At 35.9% G+C, this 24,301-nt stretch overlaps 1 protein-coding gene across 1 annotated transcript in view; it reads right to left on the reverse strand.

Moving 5' to 3' along the window:
- Positions 1–258: 258 nt before the first annotated feature.
- LOC139142461 (transient receptor potential cation channel subfamily A member 1 homolog) overlaps positions 259–24,301 on the reverse strand; it is a 66,981-nt gene continuing 42,938 nt past the window's right edge. The window contains exons 12-14 of the mRNA XM_070712399.1: positions 11,771–11,953; positions 5,043–5,120; positions 259–1,524 (exon numbers count right to left, since the gene is read on the reverse strand). Coding sequence (XP_070568500.1) covers positions 1,285–1,524; positions 5,043–5,120; positions 11,771–11,953 — 501 coding nt within the window. The 3' untranslated portion in view covers positions 259–1,284. The remainder of the gene's footprint in view (positions 1,525–5,042; positions 5,121–11,770; positions 11,954–24,301) is intronic.

Raw genomic sequence — 24,301 nt, forward strand, 5'->3', positions numbered from 1 at the left:
GACCAGACACTAGCTTGACACTCTGGTGATCATAACACAACACATGAACAGCGGTTCAGTACCACACTCTGACAGTGACAGCATACACTATCGTCAGTGACTAAAGAGACAACAGTGACAGCATCTTCAGCATTAACAGAAAAGCAAACGTAACCTTTATTGATGACTTCTTGCTGTGAACAAGTTAATACATGTTCGACTTTATGATGTCATACGTGCTAACTTGATGTGAGTTTGTGACAATTAATGACAAGTAACTTGTACTGCTCTAGATGTATGTAGTTTATTAACAACACACTTCGGAGTTAGGTGCAATTCATAAAGTATGCAAATGTACGCCCAGTATCTCAATAAAAAGTTTGACCCTTGCATCATACCTAAAAGTCTATGCAATGTCACAGAAAACTCATTCAAATCCATAAAATACATGATTCCAGATACACTCAGGTTGAATAAATTTGAATATAACCATAAACCCGCGGAGGACTAGAGATACATTAAAACGAAAACATCCTTGTTATTTTTAACATGATAATTTGGCTCGGCCTAGCTTTAAGAGATCAAGCTGTGTTTTATGTCTTGACAATATTTTATCAACGATTGCGTTTTAATTATGAAAGTCAAAACGTGTTGTAGGAGATATAAAACAACTATGCAAACATTACGCTATTTGTGTAATCTAAGTAATAAAGGACAGGTCGGCCACTTTACCAAGTCCACTTTCATTCAATCGTGACGGGGACTCCCACTTCACCTTCAGAAGCCCAAATGGCCTCAAATTTTAGTCAAACTGACTACAGGATGCGTGAAATCTCTAATGGATACATAACTGTGAAGGAAAATCGTTAGCGACAAAATCAACCTAAACAAGTTTTGTCTCTAAATGTTATCTTAAATCTTTAATTTTTAATACATTTTATCACCTATAAAATATGATGGTCATAGTATCATGTCTTAGTGCTAATGCTACACTACAAACACTGGTGTCAGTTTATTGTATTTTACCGCAAGTGTGTGGAGTATGTTTCTTTTACTTCATATAAATCTTCTGATTCTCGTTGTGGCTGAATTTAAGCTATATTACCATTTACAAAGTAATCGATTTCAAGTATTTTTATGATACTGTATTACCAAGAGTGGCTATAAGAGGTAAGATATTTGTTTAACTACAAGACAGCAGAGGAGAGCATGAAATCAAATATTGAGAAACATCGTTGAACTAGTAAGTTACATTTTCGAAATTATTGACAAAGAATACAGGGTAAATTTCAATAAAATCTGGCATTATGCCTCGCTTTTTTTTTCTAGTGTTGCAAACGCCTGCTGTGTGCTTGACGCGTCTAAACTCTGGGCCATCGACGTATCTGTGTGTATTTTCTGGTCTGTTACCAAGGCGTTCGGTAATGTATCAGTACCGTTGCCCTCTTCTAGAACTGTTATACGCTTGATGAGGAGTTGCAAATCCCTTTGAATTTTTTCCAACGCATCATCATGGCCTTTTTTGGTTTCCTTCTCTTGCATCTTCTGAAACAGGCAAAAAGAAAGAATGTTTAGCTGTTCTAGGACAGTCATATTTTCGGTATCATTGCTGTGATCTTGTAGAATCATTAGTATAAATTTCGTCGTGCAGGTACTTAATAGAATAATGTTACGATAAGCTCTTTGTCCATCATGGTCAAGTGAGGACTTGTGATACTCATTCTGGTATTTGAAAAAAAAATTATATCATGAAATAAAAATAAATTGTAAATGACAACGCATTTCAGTTTGAAGAGAATTGACCTTCATCCTTGCGTGACGTATTGTCAGTTAACTGCGTTTGTGTCATTTAGCTCACATTCAACACAACCTAAGCTCTGATAGGTAGCCCACTGTTCATGATCCACCATGACTTCAGACCTGAATACTGGAGGCTAAGTAACATTACCGATGTAAGTAATAACATTTATGAAACGAAAACTCTCATATGTCTCGGTACATTTTTCTATATTCTGTATGTTTTTGATTAGGTAACAGGTAAAGTTGGTTAAACACGCATGTAGTAATTACGAGAAATTATCCAGAAAAGAATGACTTTCGATATGCCATTTTCCTGGTATTATGAGCATGAGCAAGACTCTACACTATGTAGTCATGTGAGAGAGCAGAATGTCAAAATCTTTTAAAACATGCATATTGACAAATTTCTTCCAAAGTGCCCGTCAACGTAATACCAAGTGAACTCAGGCACACGCTTTGCACCTACAGATACTAGACTTACAACTGACTCTTGGAAAGTCTGTGGACCACGACATTGAACTTAGGCAAAAAACATTTAAAATTGCAATTTGTTTTAATGATAGGTGCAACCTCTTTTATATACTTTGTCGGCTTTACCAGGACATTAATTTTGACCATCACGATTCTCTTTCACACGTTTAAGATCAAAATGTTCATTTGAACAAACTTCCTCGTTGAGCTAAGGATACATTTTCATATCACCTTAAAAATTATTAAGTTGAGTAGCATTTCTACTATCTTACGTGCAGCAAAATATCTGTTTTTTTAATTTATTCATTTATTTATGAAACAAAAGGTTGCCCCAATTACAGGTTCATTTCATAAAGAAAAGATAAAAGATAAAAACGACAAAGAAAAACAAGAAATCTAACAAGACAAAATGAACAATGAAACAAAATATAAACTAAAGCAAGAAATTACACTGTGTATAAATCAATGAATGGCTGATGTAAATTGCGTCTGAAAGTAATAAAATTACCGAAAATGTCTAAATTTTATTCATTAAAAATTGTCTCTGTGATAAAAAAGAAAATTTTAAAATACTCGTACGATGAGATGTAGGTCTAAAAAGAAATGTACGACTCAGAGCTATACGGGAGTATAGAAATTAATCTGTGAAAGTACATCAGATATCTACAGCAGATATACAAGAATTTACGATTTTGTATAGGAATGTAGTATCTAAAAATGCCCGTCTGCTCTCTAATGTGGGCAGCTGAAAGTTTTTACAAAGACTGTTATACATTTCATTAGAAAATGGTTGTGAGGATCGGTAGCAGAGATGTTTTATAATTTTTTTTCTGGACTTTCTCCAGTTTCACAATCAAGTACCCTTTGTGAGGAGACCAAACTTGAAAGCACTATTCTAGATGGCTTCTGATGAGAGAGACATAAAAAGCTTTAAACACATTGGTACTATTAAAATGTTCGTTTAATAAATCTAAGCATTTTGAACGCCTTGGTTACAATATGATTGATATATATATATAATATACCCCAGTGAAGTTTACTTGTCAAGAAGACACCGAGATCCATCACACAATGTGTTCGACTTATGGTTGTGTGCTTGTTGAATCTATATGGAAAGGTGATGGTCATCCGTTTCATTGTAAAAGATATCAGGGCATTTCTCATAATTAAGTTTCCAATTGTCTGTCCACTGAACAACACGGGTGATAGCACGTTGCAAATTAACACAACATGCTTTATCTACATGCACGACAACCTTGGAGTCATCAGCATACAGTAACAGTGTTTAATGTTGAGAAACTCAGACATCTCGTTACATAGAGTGTAGAGGCCTAAGATGGACTCTTGAGGTACACCAGAAGTGACAAGTCCCCAAGTTGACAATTCCCCTTCAAAAACAACTCGTTTTAATCTATAACGTAGGTATGATGAAAGCAAGGCCAACAAAGTCCCCCCGATGCCATAAGACTGAATGTTTGGAGAAATAGTTCATGGTTGAATGAATCGGAGGCTTTCGGAAAATCTAAATAAATAGAATCAACCTGGCCGCCTTTGTCAAATATAGAAGTAATGTATTCAGTGTAAGCTATTAAATTAGTTGTAGTTGATCGATCAGGAAAAAACCATGTTGACTATCACTAATACGGTTTTTTACCTGATCAAATAAAACACTGTCAACAAGTTTCTTAAAAGCCTTGCTAAAATGTTGCAAAAGTGAAATCGGTCTGTTATTACTAGCGTCAGTTAAATCACCAGATTTGAAGATTGGGACAACATTGGCTCTCTTAAACAACGATGGGAATACTATCTGCTGTATTGATCTATTACATTTTAATGAAAGTGGCACAGATAATTCCTCTGCACACTTTTGCAAAATCACACCCGAAATAGAATGAGAACAACAGGCTTTTGTTGACTCAGTTTGTTTAAGAACAGAAATCACCTGATCAACTGAAACATTAATGGTATTTATAATGGTACACATATACTGATGGCAATTTGGTTTGTTTGGGTTTTCGTAATTTGTAAATATGGTAACGTTATAAGGTTTTAATTTAATGTTGTGTTTACTGTTGATAAAAGTCCAAAAACTTTTACTGTTTACACCGATGGAGTTCTGTATTGAGTATATAATCTTCATGGACGGATTTACGCAGTAATTTGAATTCACAGCGCGGGCGCGAGAATTCGTTGTAAACTTCTGGTTCACAGGAAACTCGGTATCTATGGCGAGCTCGAGCTTGCTCATTTTTGGAAAAGAAATATCCTCGCATCCGATCAGTTATTTTTTCGGTGATCTCCCCTTCACAAATAGGTTATAGCACAAAATCTGTCAGCCTTAGTGGCAAATAAATTAAGCAATAAAACACACCCAGCGATGGTATACCACGAGATTTTGACCAGTTCACGATAAATATACACGAGCGGTAGCGAGTGCATATATGAAGTGAACTGGTCAAAATCGAGTGGTATACCGTCGCTGGGTGTGATTTATTGCTATTATATCATAACAGTATATTGAAATTCTGGCGTGGAACGTCATAAACGGAGTTTTGCTCAAGCTAAGAGCTCGTGCGTATGCCAGCTGTGGTATATCGCCAATATATCACGGTTCTTTTCGCGTCTCGATTGCTGTATTTGCACCATCAATATACTAGTATGATATAATTTGCCATGGCACCTGACGTACAGACTGAAAGGAAAAGAGAACGGTGTGAATCATTGACCATTCTTGTTCAGACTCCTCCCAAATCTAAGTCCAATCTCTTCTGCTGCAGACTGTTGATACTGACCTTAAGCTGATTTTGTATATCTGAGAGCAGTCTTGTCTGATTTTCCTCCAGTTGTTCAAGTTTCCTCTCCAGTATATTCTGAAAAATTGTAAAGGGTCATTAAAAATATCCACCTTTTTTGAACGTCAACAAAGGTCATCTTCAATTTCTTGACACAGTGAATTTTTCAGAGTGTGGTTCACATAAAGATGAGGGCACAATCGAGCAGCTATTTTATCAAAGTTATTATTATAGGTTATTTCCCCTTATTGCTTGTGCATGAGCGGCATTTGTACTGCGTCATACACGATATGAAATCAAGTGTTTAGCGCAGCGCAAATGACACTCATCCGAGCTGATATTACGCAAGGAACAGGTTGCCGAGAATCTACAAATGATAGGTGAAACTTTAAGAGTCCAAGTAAACAAGAAATTGACCTCTTTAAACTAACAATTCTCAAGTGGTTAATAAGCTAAGAATCCAAGTAAATTATATATTTTCGGAAAGCCTAGATATAGGGGTACATTTTGTAAACCACAGTGTCACCATTGTTTACATAACTATCTAGTGACAGGTAATCTGCATAACCTTTCAAAAATCTTTTTTCCGATGTTTTGTTTCAATGCTTTGGGATATTAGGCTGAAATTTTTGTGAGTGCAAGCCGTTTCTGGGATCTTCAAAAGCTTGTCTCAGAATTTTTTACAACCTTCTTAAACTATTTTTATGCCAGAAGAATTTTTTACAACCTTCTTAAACTATTTTTATGCCAGAAAAATTTCCAGAGCGGTAAATTTAACCCCAGCCGATTTCCTTAAAATTATGCTCCCAAAAAACTACGCAAGATATAAGAAATCTGAGACACACTTTGGAAGAGCGTATAGACATCTTGCATCCCAGAAAGTTTCAGTTATATATTCTGAAGTATTGAGACAAAAAATAGGGAAAATAATTTTTGAAAGGTTATGCAAATTACCTGTCACGTGATAGTTATGTATATAATGGCAACACTATGGTTACAAAAATGTTCCCCTATATCTAGGCTTTTCGAAAATGTATTATTTACGGGGGTTCTTTGCTTATGAACAACCAGAGAATTGTGAGATTAAAAAAGTCAATTTCCTCTCTTGGTACCTTAAATCGTGAAGTTTTACTTTTGTTGCGCTATGCGCATCCATTTCAAAATATTTTATGTAAAGAGCCTTCATTCAGAAACTATAGGACGTTTCCGCAAAACTCAACACAACGCGCAACAGATCCTCCATATCTCGATCAACACCATAAGAGTACATAACGGGAATCAAAATTAGTTGCACAGGAAGAACTTTTTATAGTGCAATTTGTTATTAGAATGGTTACCAATCCAAACTCTCCTCTAATACAGAACTCGGCGCATTTCGATTTCGTCCTACCACTGCACCGAGCGAAGCTAAAGCTCATTGACCTCGCAATTATGAAGATCATTAACTACACAAAAAATCATTGTCACTCAAAGCCCTTTTTATGTGAGCAACATCAAATCGTAGCGGAGAGTGACAGCCATTTTGTTTGATTATAGTTTGTACTTGAAAGTTACAAATATAGTTCGAAACATTTCAAAAGTTATGACGTTTATCGTGAATATCTCGACGTATACCGTAAAATAGATCGACTGATACTTAAAGCTCTTGTCAGAGGACGAAGCGATATGGTGATGTTTCCACATAGGAGGAGCACAACGGGTGTGACCGACACAATTGAAAAAGGCAAAAATAAAAACGTAGAGGACATGATACATTTATTTGACAGCAGTATAGGTCTTGACTTACATTTCCGTTATGTTAGGTAAATTTTTTTTGTCCATTTACGATGTCATCCACAGGATCACATCGTTCATCCTATGAGGGTGATCTCGCGCATTGGTTTAAGGGAAGTAAATTAGAAGGGGGAGGGGCCGGGGGATTCGGAACGATCGTGCTCAAAAAATCTTGACCCTCCCCTGACATGTTACCAAAAATTTATGACCCTCCCCAAAAGTAGGGTTGAAAAATGTAAGACCCTCCCCAGTTTCAAAAATACATTCCTCGAATTCTGTAAAGCCTCAAATAAATATACCATTGATAACGAATGTCTTAATTTTGTAGAGTACATACAGCTTTTAATCTTTGAGCTATTCAAGAGGTACATACTGTGACTTTGATACGCAAAATTGTTCACAAACAAGAGTGACTTGAATTATAAAGATAATACATTTTCTGGCAAATATTGGAATTTATGCTGTGACTCTAAGATAAACAGTACCGCATCTAATAATTCAATAATTAGTGTTGAGACAGAAATGTTTGTGATTGCAAATGTTTGTCTTTCCAAAATAGAATATTTGTTTGTAGAAGCACTCCTGTAAATGATACTAACTTTCCCTAAAAATGAAGACGATTGAGTGAAAGTTGGCAGATGAGACCTCTTGTTCAAAGTGTAGTTGTGTTTAGTCCAATTTAATTTATTTCAGTAATAGCAACAATCATAATTGAAATATTTGGCAGTGTGCAGTTGTTTGAAACCAAAACTGATGCAAGCATAAAATTTTGACTTCAACAGAATGAAAGACCTGCTGCCAGTGTGGTTCAGAAGGATGACCTCAAATGATGCTTTTGATTTTTGTTTCCATATTTTAAGTTTTCCTCTTATCAAAATATTGACCAGCCTAAGGTGTCATTTTATCTGAAAGTGTATCTCTGTTTTCAGGATTTTCACAAATTGAGATTAAGCGAATCAGGAAAGCCCGAGGAAATATGGGTTGACCTCATCAAGGAATGCAAGGAATTTATGTAATTGCTTAAATTTTTAAGAAGAAAAGGCCATGGGAAAGTACTAAATTTGGATGGCAGCCACTCCCAAAAACTGAAAGAGCTTATGTATAGTAACAGGTGTGTACAAGTCAAAATTCAAGTGGTGCAAAAAATCAAAGTAATTTGTAAAATTATTCCATTGAGAGCGACGGCGGCAGTATGATCTGAAGAAAAAAGTAGAGGCACTGGTAAAGAAAGTGGCAGGAATACAGAACAGAAATGATCCTTCATCAACCGGTCAATTATTACAAGAAAATCATGTGCTTAAACCAGGCGATACAGTTATTCTTGCACAAAATGAATACAAAATAAAAAAACCTGAAAAAGGAACTGAAGAAATGATTGAAACTGTGAAAGAAGTTGATAACAAAAATTTTACCAAGATTCAAAATCTAATAACAGGGAAAGAGGAAGAACACTCATTTAATACCAAATTAATCTCCACCATGCTTGATCTATAGAAACACATCAATGAAGTACATGAAAAAATTGGGTTGTTGATCGAAAAGGGAAGGAGTATGTTCAATTGTCATTTTCGAAAAGACAAAAGCCGAAAACGGAAGAGGAAGCAAAACAAGGCCCGCAAGCGGAGAACAAAATTGCATTCAGAGAATAACAAAAGAGTTCTGTGAAATATTGCTCCTGGGTATACCAATATGCCAGTAGATGTTGATGACATTGACATTGAGAGTGTAGCTTCATTGAAAAAAACAAGATCTCAGATATTTAAAAAAAAAAAAATTAAGTTACAGTTTGTAACGAAAGAAGCAAAACTGAAAATACTGGATAATTTGAAAGTCACTTCTACTGATGATGATGTTGATGATGATGATGATGATGATGATGATGATGATGATAAAAGTAATGATTACAGCAGTAAAGACAATTGTGAGCATGATGATAAAGAGGACAATGGCGATGATGAGGACAATGATGATGATGATGGAGAGGAAAATGATTAAAATGGGGAAATAATTATAGTTGAGATGTTGGAAGGAAAGTAGAACTGATATGTTCATAGAGTTGGCAATGTATTTGAGTGGTAGGTGATGAATGTTTATTATATAGGAAATAAAGGAAGACTTGTTAAACGTACTTCATGTGGGCAAATTGTCTTTTAAACATTTTTTCTAAACATGCTCAACTACACTTGGCACAAAAACTTGTGACCCTCCCCATCAGAGGAGCTCAAAAGTTTGTGAACCTCCCCCTAACAGTGGTTCAAAAATTTCTGACCCTCCCCCAAATCCCCCGACCCTCCCAGTTACGTCGTCTCTAAAGATAAGAAAAAAAGCAATGATTTTTACTCGTGTAAGACTGCATTCACAAAAACATCACTGGAGGAGGGGAGCCCGGGAGATTCCAAAACGTTCTCAGATTATTTCAAATACCCCCTAAGAAACTCACAACGTGTTCAAGGCCCCCTTATGCTAAAATATTTAAGTCCGTCTCTCAAAAGAGGGCAAAATGTGGCTGATATAGTACTTCGTCCAAATATATCAAATCATAATACATTGGAGTCTAATAGGCAAACTATTGACATTTTCCCATAAAAACAATACTGAATAATTAGGTGACCATATTTTAGACAAATTAAATGAAACCATCGCGAAAATGAATTAATGGTCATGACCATTAATTCATTTTCGCGATGGTTTCATGTATCGCGTCTAAAACCTGGGTCGAATATATGCATGGTCACCCATTCATTCAGCTTCTTTCAACATGTCAAACAATATAAGTAGTATCTCGTAACAAACAAAATTCATGAAAAATGGCCGACTTTGTCCCTTAAAAGTGGCAAGTAAAAAGTGCTTGTGTGTACAAAAAAATTGATTTTTGGATTTCATCGATAATGTTGATTCACTATAAATGGAAGGCTACGAGAAAACTATGAACGCGTATTTTCCATATAAAACTAGCAATATCTTTTCACCTATAGACCTTTGATAACTGATATAAATTTACTTCATTAGCATGGGGTGTTTACAAGTGCACATGTGTACAAGAAATTAATTTAATTTTGGAATTTCGCCGAAAAAGTTGATCCGTCGTACATGGGGTCTATGACAAAATGTGAAAATTTTTTCCCAATATAAAACTAGCAGTAATTGTGCATATATGTACCCTGAATAATTGACATTATTGTACTTGTTAGTGGGTGGTCATACGTGCATATGTTTACAGCAAAGTGATTTTGGAATGCTGCTCTACTATGCATTGTAATCAATGAGGATGTTATGAATAATTTTTTTCCAATCAAAACTTACTTATTCTGTGTATTTATAGACATTTGATTATTGATATTGATATACTCGATTAGACAAAGACGGTTACAGGTGCATATGTTACCGTGATTTTTTAATTTCACTGAAAATGTCGATTCACTATCATTTGCAGTGTATGAGGAAACTACAAATAACACAAGGGTTTATCATCTTTCAAATTGTTATTCAAAGATCGTTTGACCTGAAGCTTCAAGTTGTTATTGATAACACTATACAATATTCTAACTAGTTTGTATTCTGTCAAAGTCCTAAAATAAAAATGTAGATACGGCGACATAAACGTTTGACACCGACCTAGACCAAATGTATTATCAATGGGAGAATTTTGTTCAATAAGTTATCTCCCTGGTTGCTATTAAAAGATGAAGTTGAATTTTTTGTCATTACAGAGGACAGTTTTGCACAGCAGATGGGATGGGGTAAGTAGAAATCATGACAACCTAAATCGTGTGCCTCAAGGTGGCTGCTTGGATAACTAATAACGTGTTTAATATATCCTAAAACTTGCGCCCGAAGGGCGCGCCGAAATTGAAATGGCAGGAACTAAAAGTGCCAGAAGGTATTCGCAAAGGAATTGGATATTCAATAAATATTCAAGCCCCTCCCTCCTACAATGTCATTTTTTCAGATCCCACCCCCGGCATGTTGTAATTTTTTTAAAGACCCCCTCCAAATCTCCCCCTTCAGAGGTGTTTGTGAACGCAGCCTAATTTACGGGCATTACTGTAATCTTTACCGTGGTCTTATTACAACACTGGCTGCGCAATGTGTGTGCGCGCTACTCTGCTCCCTGTTTGGTCTGAGTCTATTCTAAGCTGTCATTCCTAAGCTGTGCCTTGTTAAAGTCCCGAGACCCTGTCCAAAGCCTCAGCAGATCGAGTGTTAGAGGCGGACATGCAATGTGTCTGTGTTGCAAAATATGCTTCACAAAGGTCGAAACGAATGATTGTTTTACTCCAGAAGATAAGCATACCATAAACTAATAAAAACTCTTTACTCATCCTTTCTTTTAACTAAAACTTTAAATTTTCAATATCTAATTAAAATCAAAGTCAACAGCGCAAACAATGTTTTATTTCTAATATTTTAAAATTGTCAAAAGTCTTCATTTTAACGCCTTAAAAAGAATCAATACCGTTTTTAATTCGGCCCTACAATGATGTCCGGGCAACCATAAGTGATAATAATCTGTGAGTAAACTTTAGGCTATTTAAACGCAATATTTGACTAGGAATAATTTCTTTAGTTTTTGTTTTATTTTTTGTTTTGTCATTTTTGTTTGTGAATATCTGATGCAGCTCGAGCACTTGGAGTTTCTTTCAGTACATGGCACGGGACTTTTTAAAAATAGTAATAGTATATGACAAATTTCATTGTCCTGTGTTTCTCGCGAACACCCAGTCTGAAGTGTTGACATACCTAATTGACGGTTGCATTCTTCAGTCGTAATTTATCGTAAATAATATCTGCCGTTCAACAGTGGAATGGAGGCAAAATATACAGTGGTAGTAAACAGGTTACATAATGTACATACAGCCGATATCAAGACTGACGGTAATAACTACAATTATAGTACTTTATAAAACTCCAAAAGTGAAGTGTAGATCGTCATCATAAGTTTACACAAAACCTACCTTTTCAGGATTGAGAGACCTTGCTATAGCTTGTGCAGATATACCAGATTCCATACGAATGAAGTCTTTGAATAATTTCTCAAAACTTTTCTGCGCATTCGGAGAAATCGTCGCTGTCTTACTATGATACTTCCTTCTCATCTCCAGAGGTAACATCTGTTCGACATCTAGAGCGAATTCGATCTGGAATTTATGTAAATGACATTAATTTTTGGAATACGATACTTCTCGCATAAGTTAATAATGGAACTATAGGTAGGTCGAGCTAATACAGATTTAGACTTAAATTTAATTATCATTGTCCTGATCGAAATTTACATGCTCTGAGTATCAAGTGAGCCTTTGGTGACTTTCTCAGTGAAATTCATGATGGCAAACTCCACTTTCATACATAAGGAACTGCTTCGTTTTCGATCATATGTATTTTGAATCGTCTTTTTGGTTTTTTGTCACCAGTTTATGCTACAGTTATCTTGTTGACACCATGGGCAAAAAGGTCTCTATTTTGTTCACTCAACGCGCGCGCCACTGTTTGCCACACATACGTTGAGTGAGCGTACAAACAGCCAAATCAGTCTTCATCGTAATGTTGGAAACTTCGCCTAATTTCCTAGCCGCACAGCTAAATATTCATGAAAGAGTTGAAGATTCCATTTCTTTATATGTTCCTGTTTCCATTATTATATTTTGGACGATAATTTCATGAAGGAATTCTTAAAATACCGAAGCGATAATGCAGTATGCAAAAATAGGTGAAAAACAAAGCCAACAGCACAGACGATTGTAAAATCGTCATTTCACAAAAGTAAGAAAAGCAAAAAGCTAAAACGATAAAGTTTTAGATAACCTTCATGAGATGCGTAATCTAATATAGTGTGAGAAAGAACAGCGAAATGAAAAATAATAAACCGGTGGGTTTTTCAGATGTATTTTACATTTTACGATGTGCCGAATAAGCTCGATTCCTACAGCAAACAATGGCGTCTATACACGTCTGATGTACCGAACAGATTGCACACTTCTCACCAAATAAAGTTCCTAAATTCTGAACCAATGATGATGAAAAGTGGCACATTAATTCTTTGATTTATAAACAAAAATCGTATCGTTGTAGATTTTTGAATATCTTCAAGAAACTTGTTTTATTTGTTTTCATTTTACGATGTATTGCATAAGCTCGATTTCCCCATAGAAAAACAATGGCGTCTGATGTACCGAACATATTGCACACTTTTAACCAAATCAATTTTCTTAATTCTGAACCAATGATGGTGAATAGTGGCATGTTGATCCCTTGATTAATATAAAAAATCGTATTGTTTTAGATTTTTTGAATTCATCATAAAACTTGTTTTATTTGCATTTTATTTATTCCGATCACTGAAATATAATGTTGCTGTTAATAAAATGACGGCGATTACATATACAGAAAAAGGGTCTGAAATTGATGCATATTAATCAGTAAGTGTCTCTTAAGTTGTACTGACCAAATATTTGTCAAGTTGCTGTCTTTATACAAACTTTGGGTAAACATTGCAGTAAATTGGTAAAAATAACACGGAACAGAGGCGAGTTGGTTCAGTGTTCAGTGTGAACTTGTGGTTAACGTTATCAATCGATATTCTTTTGTTGGAAATTGATACAATGTTATGTTGCATACCCGCGGATTGCAAGGCCTAAAATCTGGCTAAAATGCGTCAAAAATATGCTGAAACATAATTGCATCACGAAAACTGAACAATCTGTCGTCGGTTCAATTCGAGTGCAAGAAAACAACAGATACGTTGATTTCATGGTACATAAGTCAATATATATACGGGTTGATATGGAAAAATTCATGACGTACGAGCGGCAAGCAAGCAGATTTCGATAGATATTTTGTTGAAATGGAATTGATACAATGTTTGCTGTCCTCGCTAGCAAACAGCCGAAATCTCTGTCCGGCTGGGGGCGCTGTACTTAACGTTTCAAAACCTTTTTTGCCCAGAATGGACATTGCTAAATTTTGTGTTTCACTAAGTTTTTTCTTATGCCGAGCATCACTTTGCTGTGATTTTCGTGTATTTTTATGTATTTATAATGTATTTCTTAATGAAGGTGGAGCTGCATGTTGCCAAAACAGTTTTTTCAAAGCAATATTCCTCATCGAAGATGACAAGGAAACCCCTTCATGAAGTGGGCGTATATTTTGGGTAAAAAGTCTCAATTTTGGTATTAATGATAAAAAATAATTTAAGTCAAAAACTTGGCTCTATTTTCTGAAATGTAATATTTTGCTTGAAAGAAGAGTATATGTAGGAATATGAGAAGACTATTTTATTTTACATTTTATCTTCCCTTATTCTAGAATGGCAACGATTAAAAGAATGACACTCAAAAAGTGATTAAAATCGCGATTAGCAAAATTAACATGCCTCTTATTCAAATGTTAGAACTTTATTGTCAAACAAAATAGTCGTTTCGTTAAATAGCAGTTAAAGAAATTATGTTAAAATTTCAAAACATCTGACCCAGCCAGAGTTGAGTTAAATTCTCTTGAAATTTTGAAATCGGGAGGAAAAAGAAGCCAAGAAATAGGGTGATTTGCATACATTTGTATAAATTAACACTTCTTTAGCACGCAACTTACGACTGCTTGACAAGCTAAAAGGTGAATCCAACCAATATTTTATCTTGGGTTGACAAATTTAGAAAAATTGAATAAATATTTCCAAAAAAGTGACAATCTAGACATATCAAATTACTTACATCATATTTATCCTGATGAGTTGGAAATGAAAGAAACAACTGAGGGTAAGAACTCAGCTACACACTAAGCTGTATGACAAAAGGGATGATTTCGATTTTGAAATCATAAATTATCCCCACTTATCAAGAAATATTCCGTCTGCACCTGCTTGTGGTGTGTACGTGTCTCACCTTCTCAGATATAGTAGGGCTTGTGATTCCTACGCTGATTTTCAAATGAGACACAGCTTATTGGTATCAAACTAGTGAGACAGGGATACACATCCCAAAGTCTCGTGAGGACTATCAAAAAGTTCTACGGTCGATATGCTGACATTGTGGCTAAATATTACACCTTGGTTACTCAAGTGATAAGCGACAGCATTCCCGGCTTTGACTTATTACAGTGATTCATATACTCTATCACTTCATACAATATTTAAACAATTTTGGGACCAATCTTGACGGCGGTAGCATACTAGCAGGGTGCGCTTGCCCATTCCGGACACCTGGTACAACCACTAACTATCAGTGGTTCAGGATGGCCCTTCTTAAATTTGTAAATCTCAAATGTCCCATGGACCTGGTAATGTATTACCTTAAATGGAAATGATCATTGGACCAGTTTAATGTCATATTGAAAAAAAGTGATTTCAGAGCAAAATATGTTTTGTTTGGTGCAGCGCCCCCTAAGTAATTGCCGTATGTTTTGTTGGGTTTCTGGCGATGTAAATGTTTGTCTCGTAGTTTAAGCTGTAAATTTGGACCTGTATGAACTAAAGGTGGTTGAAAAACAAGAAACAACAAACAATAAAAATCAATTGAATTCTTCAAAAATACCTGGACGATCAATAATGTCCCATGTTCAGTAAATCAGATGGTACTCTAAACATTTAGCGTTTACTTAATTAGTGTTTTTCCCTTTGCTGAATTGCTGAAAATATCTCATAGGTTTCCAAATTCTTTTTTGGGGGGTCATTTTACTCACACTGTCATTTCCATGTTTCGTGGTTATTGTCGATTTTGAATCCCAGGCACTCTATCCTAATGGGATCTTCTGATTAGTCGAAATTTGATGGAGGGAGTTTGAGATGAAACTGAGATTTTGATGTATTGTCGGTCACTGGGTAGCGTGCCGGGGGTGTCGGGGCTGGTATTCTGATGATTAAGGGGAGTAAGGAAGACTGGAGGCATTGAGTACTATAATCTAAGATGCTACTTTATTCCACTGTACACTATGCTACAGTAAAATAGCTAGAGGTGAGCTGGAGAGACTGACTAGAATACATGAGGGCCAAGACAGATATACATGCCCTCATGAATAGTAATGGTAGCTCATGAATAATACTGACATAGCACCATATCACATTCCTCCGTCCTTATTTTGATTCAAACAGGGAGTCTTCATCACTAGTACAGCAAAATCATTCTGAAAATCAGCCAAAATTAAAATAAAATGATACAATGCGAATACTACTGAAAAAGTACATGGCAAAATAATACTGTCTATGACGGGTACAGCAACCTGGGTAAACACAATTACTATGGGGGTTGGATATTCAACATGCACTTTTGACAACAGTGTACATCAGGTCACTACACTCCTTGAACTACTAGTACATCATGCACTTTCACACACTGCCTTACCTGAGCTCTACATTAGCGATTATGCGTCTGCATTTGTATTTTAGCTGTTGCAATATTAAACTCTATCGTAACAACCATCGATTTTTACAGCACATTTTGTCTAACTAATGGATTGTGATCTGTTTGAACTGTAAATTCCCTCCTCTACGAGTAAAGATTCAAGGTTTCCACGGCCTAAACAATGGCTAAACACTATTTATATGGTTGGGTCATTTCTCTCCCCGGGTAGGAGTTTTCCGCTAATACACTGAACCAGATGTTCCTCTCCTTTGTCATCATACTGACCTAAACTGCACCAATACCATGGTCAGAAGCGTCTGTATGCACCACAAATGGCTTATTGTAATCTGGAACCACCAGAACTGGTGATGAAGCTAAAGCATCTTTCAACTTCTTGAAAGCATTCTTACAGCTCTGAGGTCATTGCACATTTGCTCAGCTATTTTTTCATGTCAGCTGAGTCAATAGGGTCGCAATGTCAGGGAGGTTTGGGATAATCTTCCTGTAGTATCCTGCTAATCCCAAAAATTATCTGACATCATACTTGTTTCCATCCAGCAGTCAAAAGTGTCGGATAAATATCGTCTCAAATACAGAATGTCTCTTCATTTGTGTATTTGCAAGCTCTAAATTTCACTCTGTATGACTCTCTGGTGAGCTCATACTTCCTAACTACGCCACCTTAACCTTATTATTATCAAAGGATTTGTTTTTCTTCAACCTTTATACCGATGTTAAAGGGTTGTAAGGAAGACTGGACGGAGCGAGTATTATAATCTAAGATGCTATTTTATTCCTCTATACACTACAGTACAATAGGTAGAGGTGAGCTGGAGAGACCGACCAGTTTACATGTGGGCCAAGACAGATATACATGCCCGCATGAATATTAATGACAGCTCATGAATAGTATTGACATAGCACTGTGTCACAAGTAACTAGTCTATTTTTATCAATCACAGATCGTGGCCTTTCGTAGTCAGTCCGATCGTCCACGAAAGTTCAACATTTGATATTTCAGGCGGGTACTCTATGTCTCTCTTAAAAATTATTAAATCAATGTTACACCAGATAAATACTTGTGTCTACATTCAAACGCTTTTTGGCAGGTAGCGCAATCTGATAGAAAAATAAAATATCTATCTTCGATAAATGATCGCATCAGTGACATTATTGCGCCATAGTTGGTGACCACTACCTATTTTACCTACAGATTGAAATTTTGCGGTTGCCGCATGTGAGGCAGGATGCGCTTACTATTTTCAAAAAACCTGACATCACCTCTTGGTTTTTTGACCAGAAGCCCATATATCTTACTTTCTTGAATTTGACTTTGTTAAGTGTACCGGTGATTTACTGTCTGTTCTGTGCCGTTTTATGTCATAATCTAGGATATTATAGCGATTATTTTCCCCTGTCCAGCATACTCCTACTAACACAATATGTGATTAATTGCTATTACTTTGTTGATACAGTGGATGACGTGACCTTTGTTTATTTATTTTTATTGATTTTCATTTTAACATTTCATTCCTTTATTCATTTGGTTTTATACATCTATGTATATATTTTTATACTTTTCAATGTATATTTCAATCAATATTTTGTAAGTAGTCAAATTTCATCCTGAATAATTGATTTTGTTACTACAATTACTACTACTACTTTCAGACACCAATGCACAGAGTTTAGTCCATGTCGATAACAACCTCACTGCCACTATTTCATTCTATCGAGAAATCTGCCTAGGCTTTTCCCTTTCCTCACATCTTGACAATATTTCCATAGAGCCCTTGCTCAAGAAGTTCCGAGCTTAAAGTGAAATCAAATGTTATACCATACCAGAGAGTGTTCTAAAAAGAATTAGTCCAACAACAACCATATAACAACCTCACTGCCACTATTTCATTCTATCGAGAAATCTGCCTGGGCTTTTCCCTTTCCTCACATCTTGACAATATTTCCATAGAGCCCTTTAGTCTAGTCGGAAGGTAGGGTTCCCATGCACCCCATGGATGTATTTTTTTAACCTACTATTTTGTAATCCTTAGGGTCTATATTTAATGAATTTTGATGTTCCCAAAATCAAATCGTGTCCCATGGGGTTCATTTGGCGCCATCTTTGCCGCCATCTTGGCCGCCATCTTGGATTTCAACAATGGGGTAGGGGTCACGTATCTACCGCTCGACGGAAACAGAAACAATAAAATACTATAAACGTTACATTTTTAGAAAGCCAAGATCATGGCCTTTTCATTGATATATAACTTCATAGGGATTAATTAATATTCGAACGCCGATTAGACTTTATATCGGCCATTGGCCGTAAATCGTAAAATTTGCTAAATTTCACACCAATAATTAAGTTCCCGTTCCTCCAAACAATTTTCATAAGGTATTTATATATTTTTTGGAAGAACTCAGTGCAATAAACAAGAAAAACAAGATTAAAAGTATGTGTCTTGAGATTTAGTGGGTGCATGAGCTTGTTTTCTTATTACGCGGTATGCCACATATCCGTGTGTAACATAAGGGGTAGGGGTAATGTTTCCCTTTCTGTTTCGAATCATGAATGATGAAACCATAAACATGTTACATTTTATGAAAGTGCTGCATCAGACCTTGCTAAAAATATATAGATTTATGGGGAAAAGTTGCATATTCAAAAGTCACAAAGCTTAAACCTTTCAGATTGTGTCGATTTTAAGTGATTTTTTAAGAACGAAATTACAACATATGGGGTAGGGGTAATGTTTCCCTTTCTGCCTCGAATCATGAATTACAAAACCATATAAATGTTACACTGCTTGAAAGCTCTGAAATGGGCCTTTCCAAACATGTATAGTTTTATTGGGAAAAGTCCATATTTTAAACTTACAAAGCTTATGCCTTTCAGCTTGTGTCAATTTTAAGTGATTTTTAAGAACGAAATTACAACATATGGGGTAGGGGTAATGTTTCCCTTTCTGCCTCGAACCATGAATTATGAAACCATATAAATGTTATACTGTTTGAAAGCTCTGAAATGGGCCTTTCCAAACATGTATAGTCTTATTGGGAAAAGTCCATATTTTAAACTTACAAAGCTTATGCCTTTCAGTTTGTGTCAATTTTAAGTGATTTTTTAAACAAAATTATAATATAAGGGGTAGGGGTAATGTTTCCCGTTCTGCCTTGAACCATGAATTATGAAACCATATAAATGTTATACTGTTTGAAAGCTCTGAAATGGGCCTTTCCAAACATGTATAGTTTTATTGGGGAAAGTTGCATATTTGAAAGTTACAAAGCTTAAGCCGTTCAGTTTGTGTCAATTTTAAGTGATTTTTTGAACAATATGCACAAAACAGTTAGTCCGTTGGCCAGGTATCGAAATCATCCCCTCTAAGGCATTTTACCCACTATGATTTTCTGTTAGCTAGTATTCTCAGCTGTCATAATCTGCTTATTTTTCATTTAACTGATGGTGTGTGAGAGTGTAACGACTTGTTTGTGAAGGGCTGTCACGCCCTCAGTAGTAAAATAGGAATGGGTTAGGGGTAACATATTTACCGCTAGTCGGAAACAAAAACAAAAAAGTACCATAAACAATACATTCTTAGAAAGCCCAGATAATCCCCTTACCATTGGTATACAACTAAATGGGGATAAATCGATATTCAAACATCGATTAGATTTTATATCGGACATGAAATGTAAATTGTAAAATTTGCTTAATTTCAAACCCAATAATTAAGTTCATGTTCCTCCAAACAATTTTTACAAGGTATTTATATATCATTTGAAAGAACTTAATGCAATAGAGAAGTAAAAAACATTAAAAGAGTGTATCTTCTTGAGACTTATGGGGTGCGTCGATTGTTTACCTAATATATGGTATGCCGTACATCCCTCTATAATATACATTTAAGGGATAGGGGTATGGGTAATGTTTCCTCTCCTACCAAACGCAGCGAATAAGGAAGCCACATAAATATCATATCTCTGAAACACTAACGCAGCTGTTTTTCCAACAAGATATGGCTTGATGGGGTAAACTCAAAAATTATGCAGTGACAATGCCTAAACTCAAAAGTTTGTGTTACTTTACTGACATTTACTTGTTAAAGGAACATAGAAAAATACTCTATAGGCATTAAATAGCACTAAAAAGCTAAAATGGTGGTTAATAAAAGACGTTTTACTCATTTCAATAACTCAAATTTAGGAAAGAAAGTTAACAGCTATAATATGTCAAAAATTATATATTCCAAACCCACAAACACTAAATTGGATGTCATAGTCGTCATGCAAAGTTGATATGACAGCAGCAACAATCAATCCCTTTTCTTTAATTGTATCGCAAGAGATATATAAACAATAAAGCACCACTTTGAAAGGATACCACACGGTTTCGACCGGTAAACAACATATACGCACGAACTTCAGTCGTGTGTATAAGGAGTGAAATGGTCAAAACCGAGCTCGAGTTGTGTACCCAACTTATATATGGGTTGTTTATCGCTATATTATATCAGTATATTGAAACTTGTGATGAAAATGCAAACAATGTGAAAGAAACCTACTTTGGAGATAGGAATGGCCAACTTTACAGTATATCGTAAATACATGCACAGTCACGTGACCGTCTGGGCAAATCAGAGCTCACTATTAATAGTGTTACTTTTAATACCACACGGGAACACGAGAGAATCTTTTATCGCTGAAAACCAATCACCATTAATCCACAATATAGCTTCTCCATAATAAGATAAGATGGATCGACAACACTTTACCTTCCTTACCAGAAAACAAGAGATCATAACCATTTTTCGAAATTATTTTACAACGCAGAACACTATATACTCCCTATGAGGATTACATTTTCGACTGGGTACTAAAATTCAATAGCAAAATAATTCTGGAACTAAAACCCGAAAAGCCAAATGTCACAGAACGCATTCAAATCACGCAACTAAATAGTAAACAGACGGCGAACAAACACTCTCTGCACCAAGCAATAAGAAGGCGAGACAAACCTCAGAAAATGACTAAAAAGGCTTATATTCCCATTGACACCTCAATGTTTAAAATGCCTTGTGAGTGAATCTATCATAAGTTTCTTATCATGGATGACATTTAACCAATGTTAGACCCTGACGTCTTTGAAGCAAAGACCCTACAAACGGACGTTTTAGGGTCAATGCTTGAAGATACCATTCCCACCAGCATGATCGAATCAGAGAGACTAGATTGATCTAACTTTCGAGCTAGATCAGCCACCAGCAGCTGAGAAAAAATAAGTCAACATAATCATCAGAGTCAAGCGAGCTAGACAACGGCTTCACACATTATACACCACAGAGAGGACATTCTTACACAATTCTCAAAAAGCGTTCAAAAGCTTCGTTAAAGGCATTGTTCGCGATCCCAGGGACGGGCATGGCTGGTTGCGTGGCAAATGCAAAATGTTAGTCATGCTGAATCAAGGTGTAATCAAGTAAAAGCTTATTTATAGATTGGGAAAATCCTAATCCTGATAGTAATGATGGAATATAAACTTTGTGAAAAGTTGAGAAAATTTGCCACTTCTTTGATTTGTATGTTTTACATTCCATGTTGTACAGTACTGCCTGTACTATACATGAACAGTCAATACATCCGGCAAGTATTCTGTGCTGTTCTTTTATAGTTAGGTCCCCGCAATCCGAGATAAGTCTTTCTATAGTGTGAACCATTCTCTTCGATTACTGTAATCTACTCCAATAAATTCCATTTAACTCATTTGTATGATTACAGGGAAGCCTAAGCCTATCTCTTACAATCTAAGATTTGAGATATTTGACAACAATATGTATGCAATTTTCATATTTTTCATAGGCCTAAATAACACACAGAAGGAAGTCATACTCAATGTTTTGTCCAATTGAAAGTCCAATGTTCACCGAAACAAGTAGAGGTGGCAATCTGTAAGCCAAACGAGAATTAATATTAGCAAAGATGGATATTAATTAGCCTTTCCCATTTCCGATCCCAGTTTCTCATACAACGGGGTATAAGCGAAAGCCAAGAGTATCGAATGTGTTGAAACCTAAGTGGCCCCTATTCAGTACCACGTAGCCTACAGGTACACCTTAAAGAATACTTACCAGGCCAAAATACCGAGTGTTGAATTCCTTCAAAAGTGGCAACACTGCGGCAACCAATTTATCACCCTGATCTCTAACTATTTACCTCTACACCCAATAAAGCACCGGCACTCAAGACAGTTGTACATCACAAACTTAAGAGAGCGATCGAAGACACTCGCTACACAGAACGCAGGATGGAAGGCTGCAAAGACGATTCTTCAAATAGGCAAAAAAGAGGCTAAAAACAACACAAACATTCACAGCAACGACGACAGGTCGGGTTTTCTTCCTATACTACGGTACAAAACCAAACCAAAGGTCTTTCAAAGGCCACCGCACTTCCCTTAAAGCCCGGCTCGAAATGGACTGGGATCATGATTGGTGCCAAGTTTGGTTGGGCGTTTTGGGGCATGGCTCTGCATAATGAGTCTGTTGGTAACGGTTGCGATCGTTCGCATTATCTGCCGGATCTGTTTGCTCTGAGATCACGCTCAAGCTCGGACTAATATAGATACGTACAGCCTTCGTTTCAAGGTTCGTTTCAGTCATGCCATGGCAAATACTCGAAATAAAAAAGAAAGGAAAACTATCAACTTAATCAAACAAGAGTTTGCTTGAATGAATTTACCGAAGTTTCAGGCCATATCGAAGTTCGTTATGTGAATGATTCAGCTGCTGACCGCCATGTACATACGGAATATTGGCGCCATCTAAAGTCGAATAATTATCAAAAAAGTAAAAAGCTTATATCTGGGCTTTCTAAGAATGTATTGTTTATGGTACTTTTTTGTTTTTGTTTCCGACTAGCGGTAAATATGTTACCCCTGACCCATTCCTATTTTACTACTGAGGGCGTGACAGCCCTTCACAAACAAGTCGTTACACTCTCACACACCATCAGTTAAATGGAAAATAAGCAGATTATGACAGCTGAGGATACTAGCTAACAGAAAATCATAGTGGGTAAAAATGCCTTAGAGGGGATGATTTCGATACCTGGCCAACGGACTAACTGTTTTGTGCATATTGTTCAAAAATCACTTAAAATTGACACAAACTGAAAGGCTTAAGCTTGTAACTTTCAAATATGCAACTTTCCCCAATAAAACTATACATGTTTGGAAAGGCCAATTCAGAGCTTTCAAACAGTATAACAGCTTTCAAACAGTATAACATTTATATGGTTTCATAATTCATGGTTCAAGGCAGAACGGGAAACATTACCCCTACCCCTTATATTATAATTTTGTTTAAAAAATCACTTAAAATTGACACAAACTGAAAGGCATAAGCTTTGTAACTTTAAAATATGGACTTTTCCCAATAAAACTATACATGTTTGGAAAGGCCCATTTCAGAGCTTTCAAACAGTATAACATTTATATGGTTTCATAATTCATGGTTCAAGGCAGAACGGGAAACATTACCCCTACCCTTTATATTAAATTTTTGTTGAAAAAAATGACTTAAAATTGACACAAACTGAAAGGTTTAAGCTTTTTAACTTTCAAATATGGACTTTTTTCGATAAACCTATACATGTTTTGGAAGACCAATTTCAGAGCTTTCAAACAGTATAACATTTATATGGTTTCATAATTCATGGTTCGAGGTAGAAAGGGAAACATTACCCCTACCCAATATGTTGTAATTTCGTCCTTAAAAAATCACTTAAAATTGACACAAACTGAAAGGCATAAGCTTTGTAAGTTTAAAATATGGACTTTTCCCAATAAAACTATACATGTCTGGAAAGGCCCATTTCAGAGCTTTCAAACAGTATAACATTTATATGGTTTCGTAATTCATGGTTCGAGGCAGAAAGGGAAACATTACCCCTACCCCATATGTTGTAATTTCGTTCTTAAAAAATCACTTAAAATCGACACAAACCGAAAGGTTTAAGCTTTGTAACTTTTGAATATGCAACTTTTCCCCATAAATCTATATATTTTTAGAAAGGTCTGATGCAGCACTTTCAAAAAATGTAACATTTTTATGGTTTCATCATTCATGATTCGAAACAGAAAGGGAAACATTACCCCTA

This window comes from Ptychodera flava, chromosome 10 (assembly GCF_041260155.1).
Source record: "Ptychodera flava strain L36383 chromosome 10, AS_Pfla_20210202, whole genome shotgun sequence".
NCBI lineage: Eukaryota > Metazoa > Hemichordata > Enteropneusta > Ptychoderidae > Ptychodera > Ptychodera flava.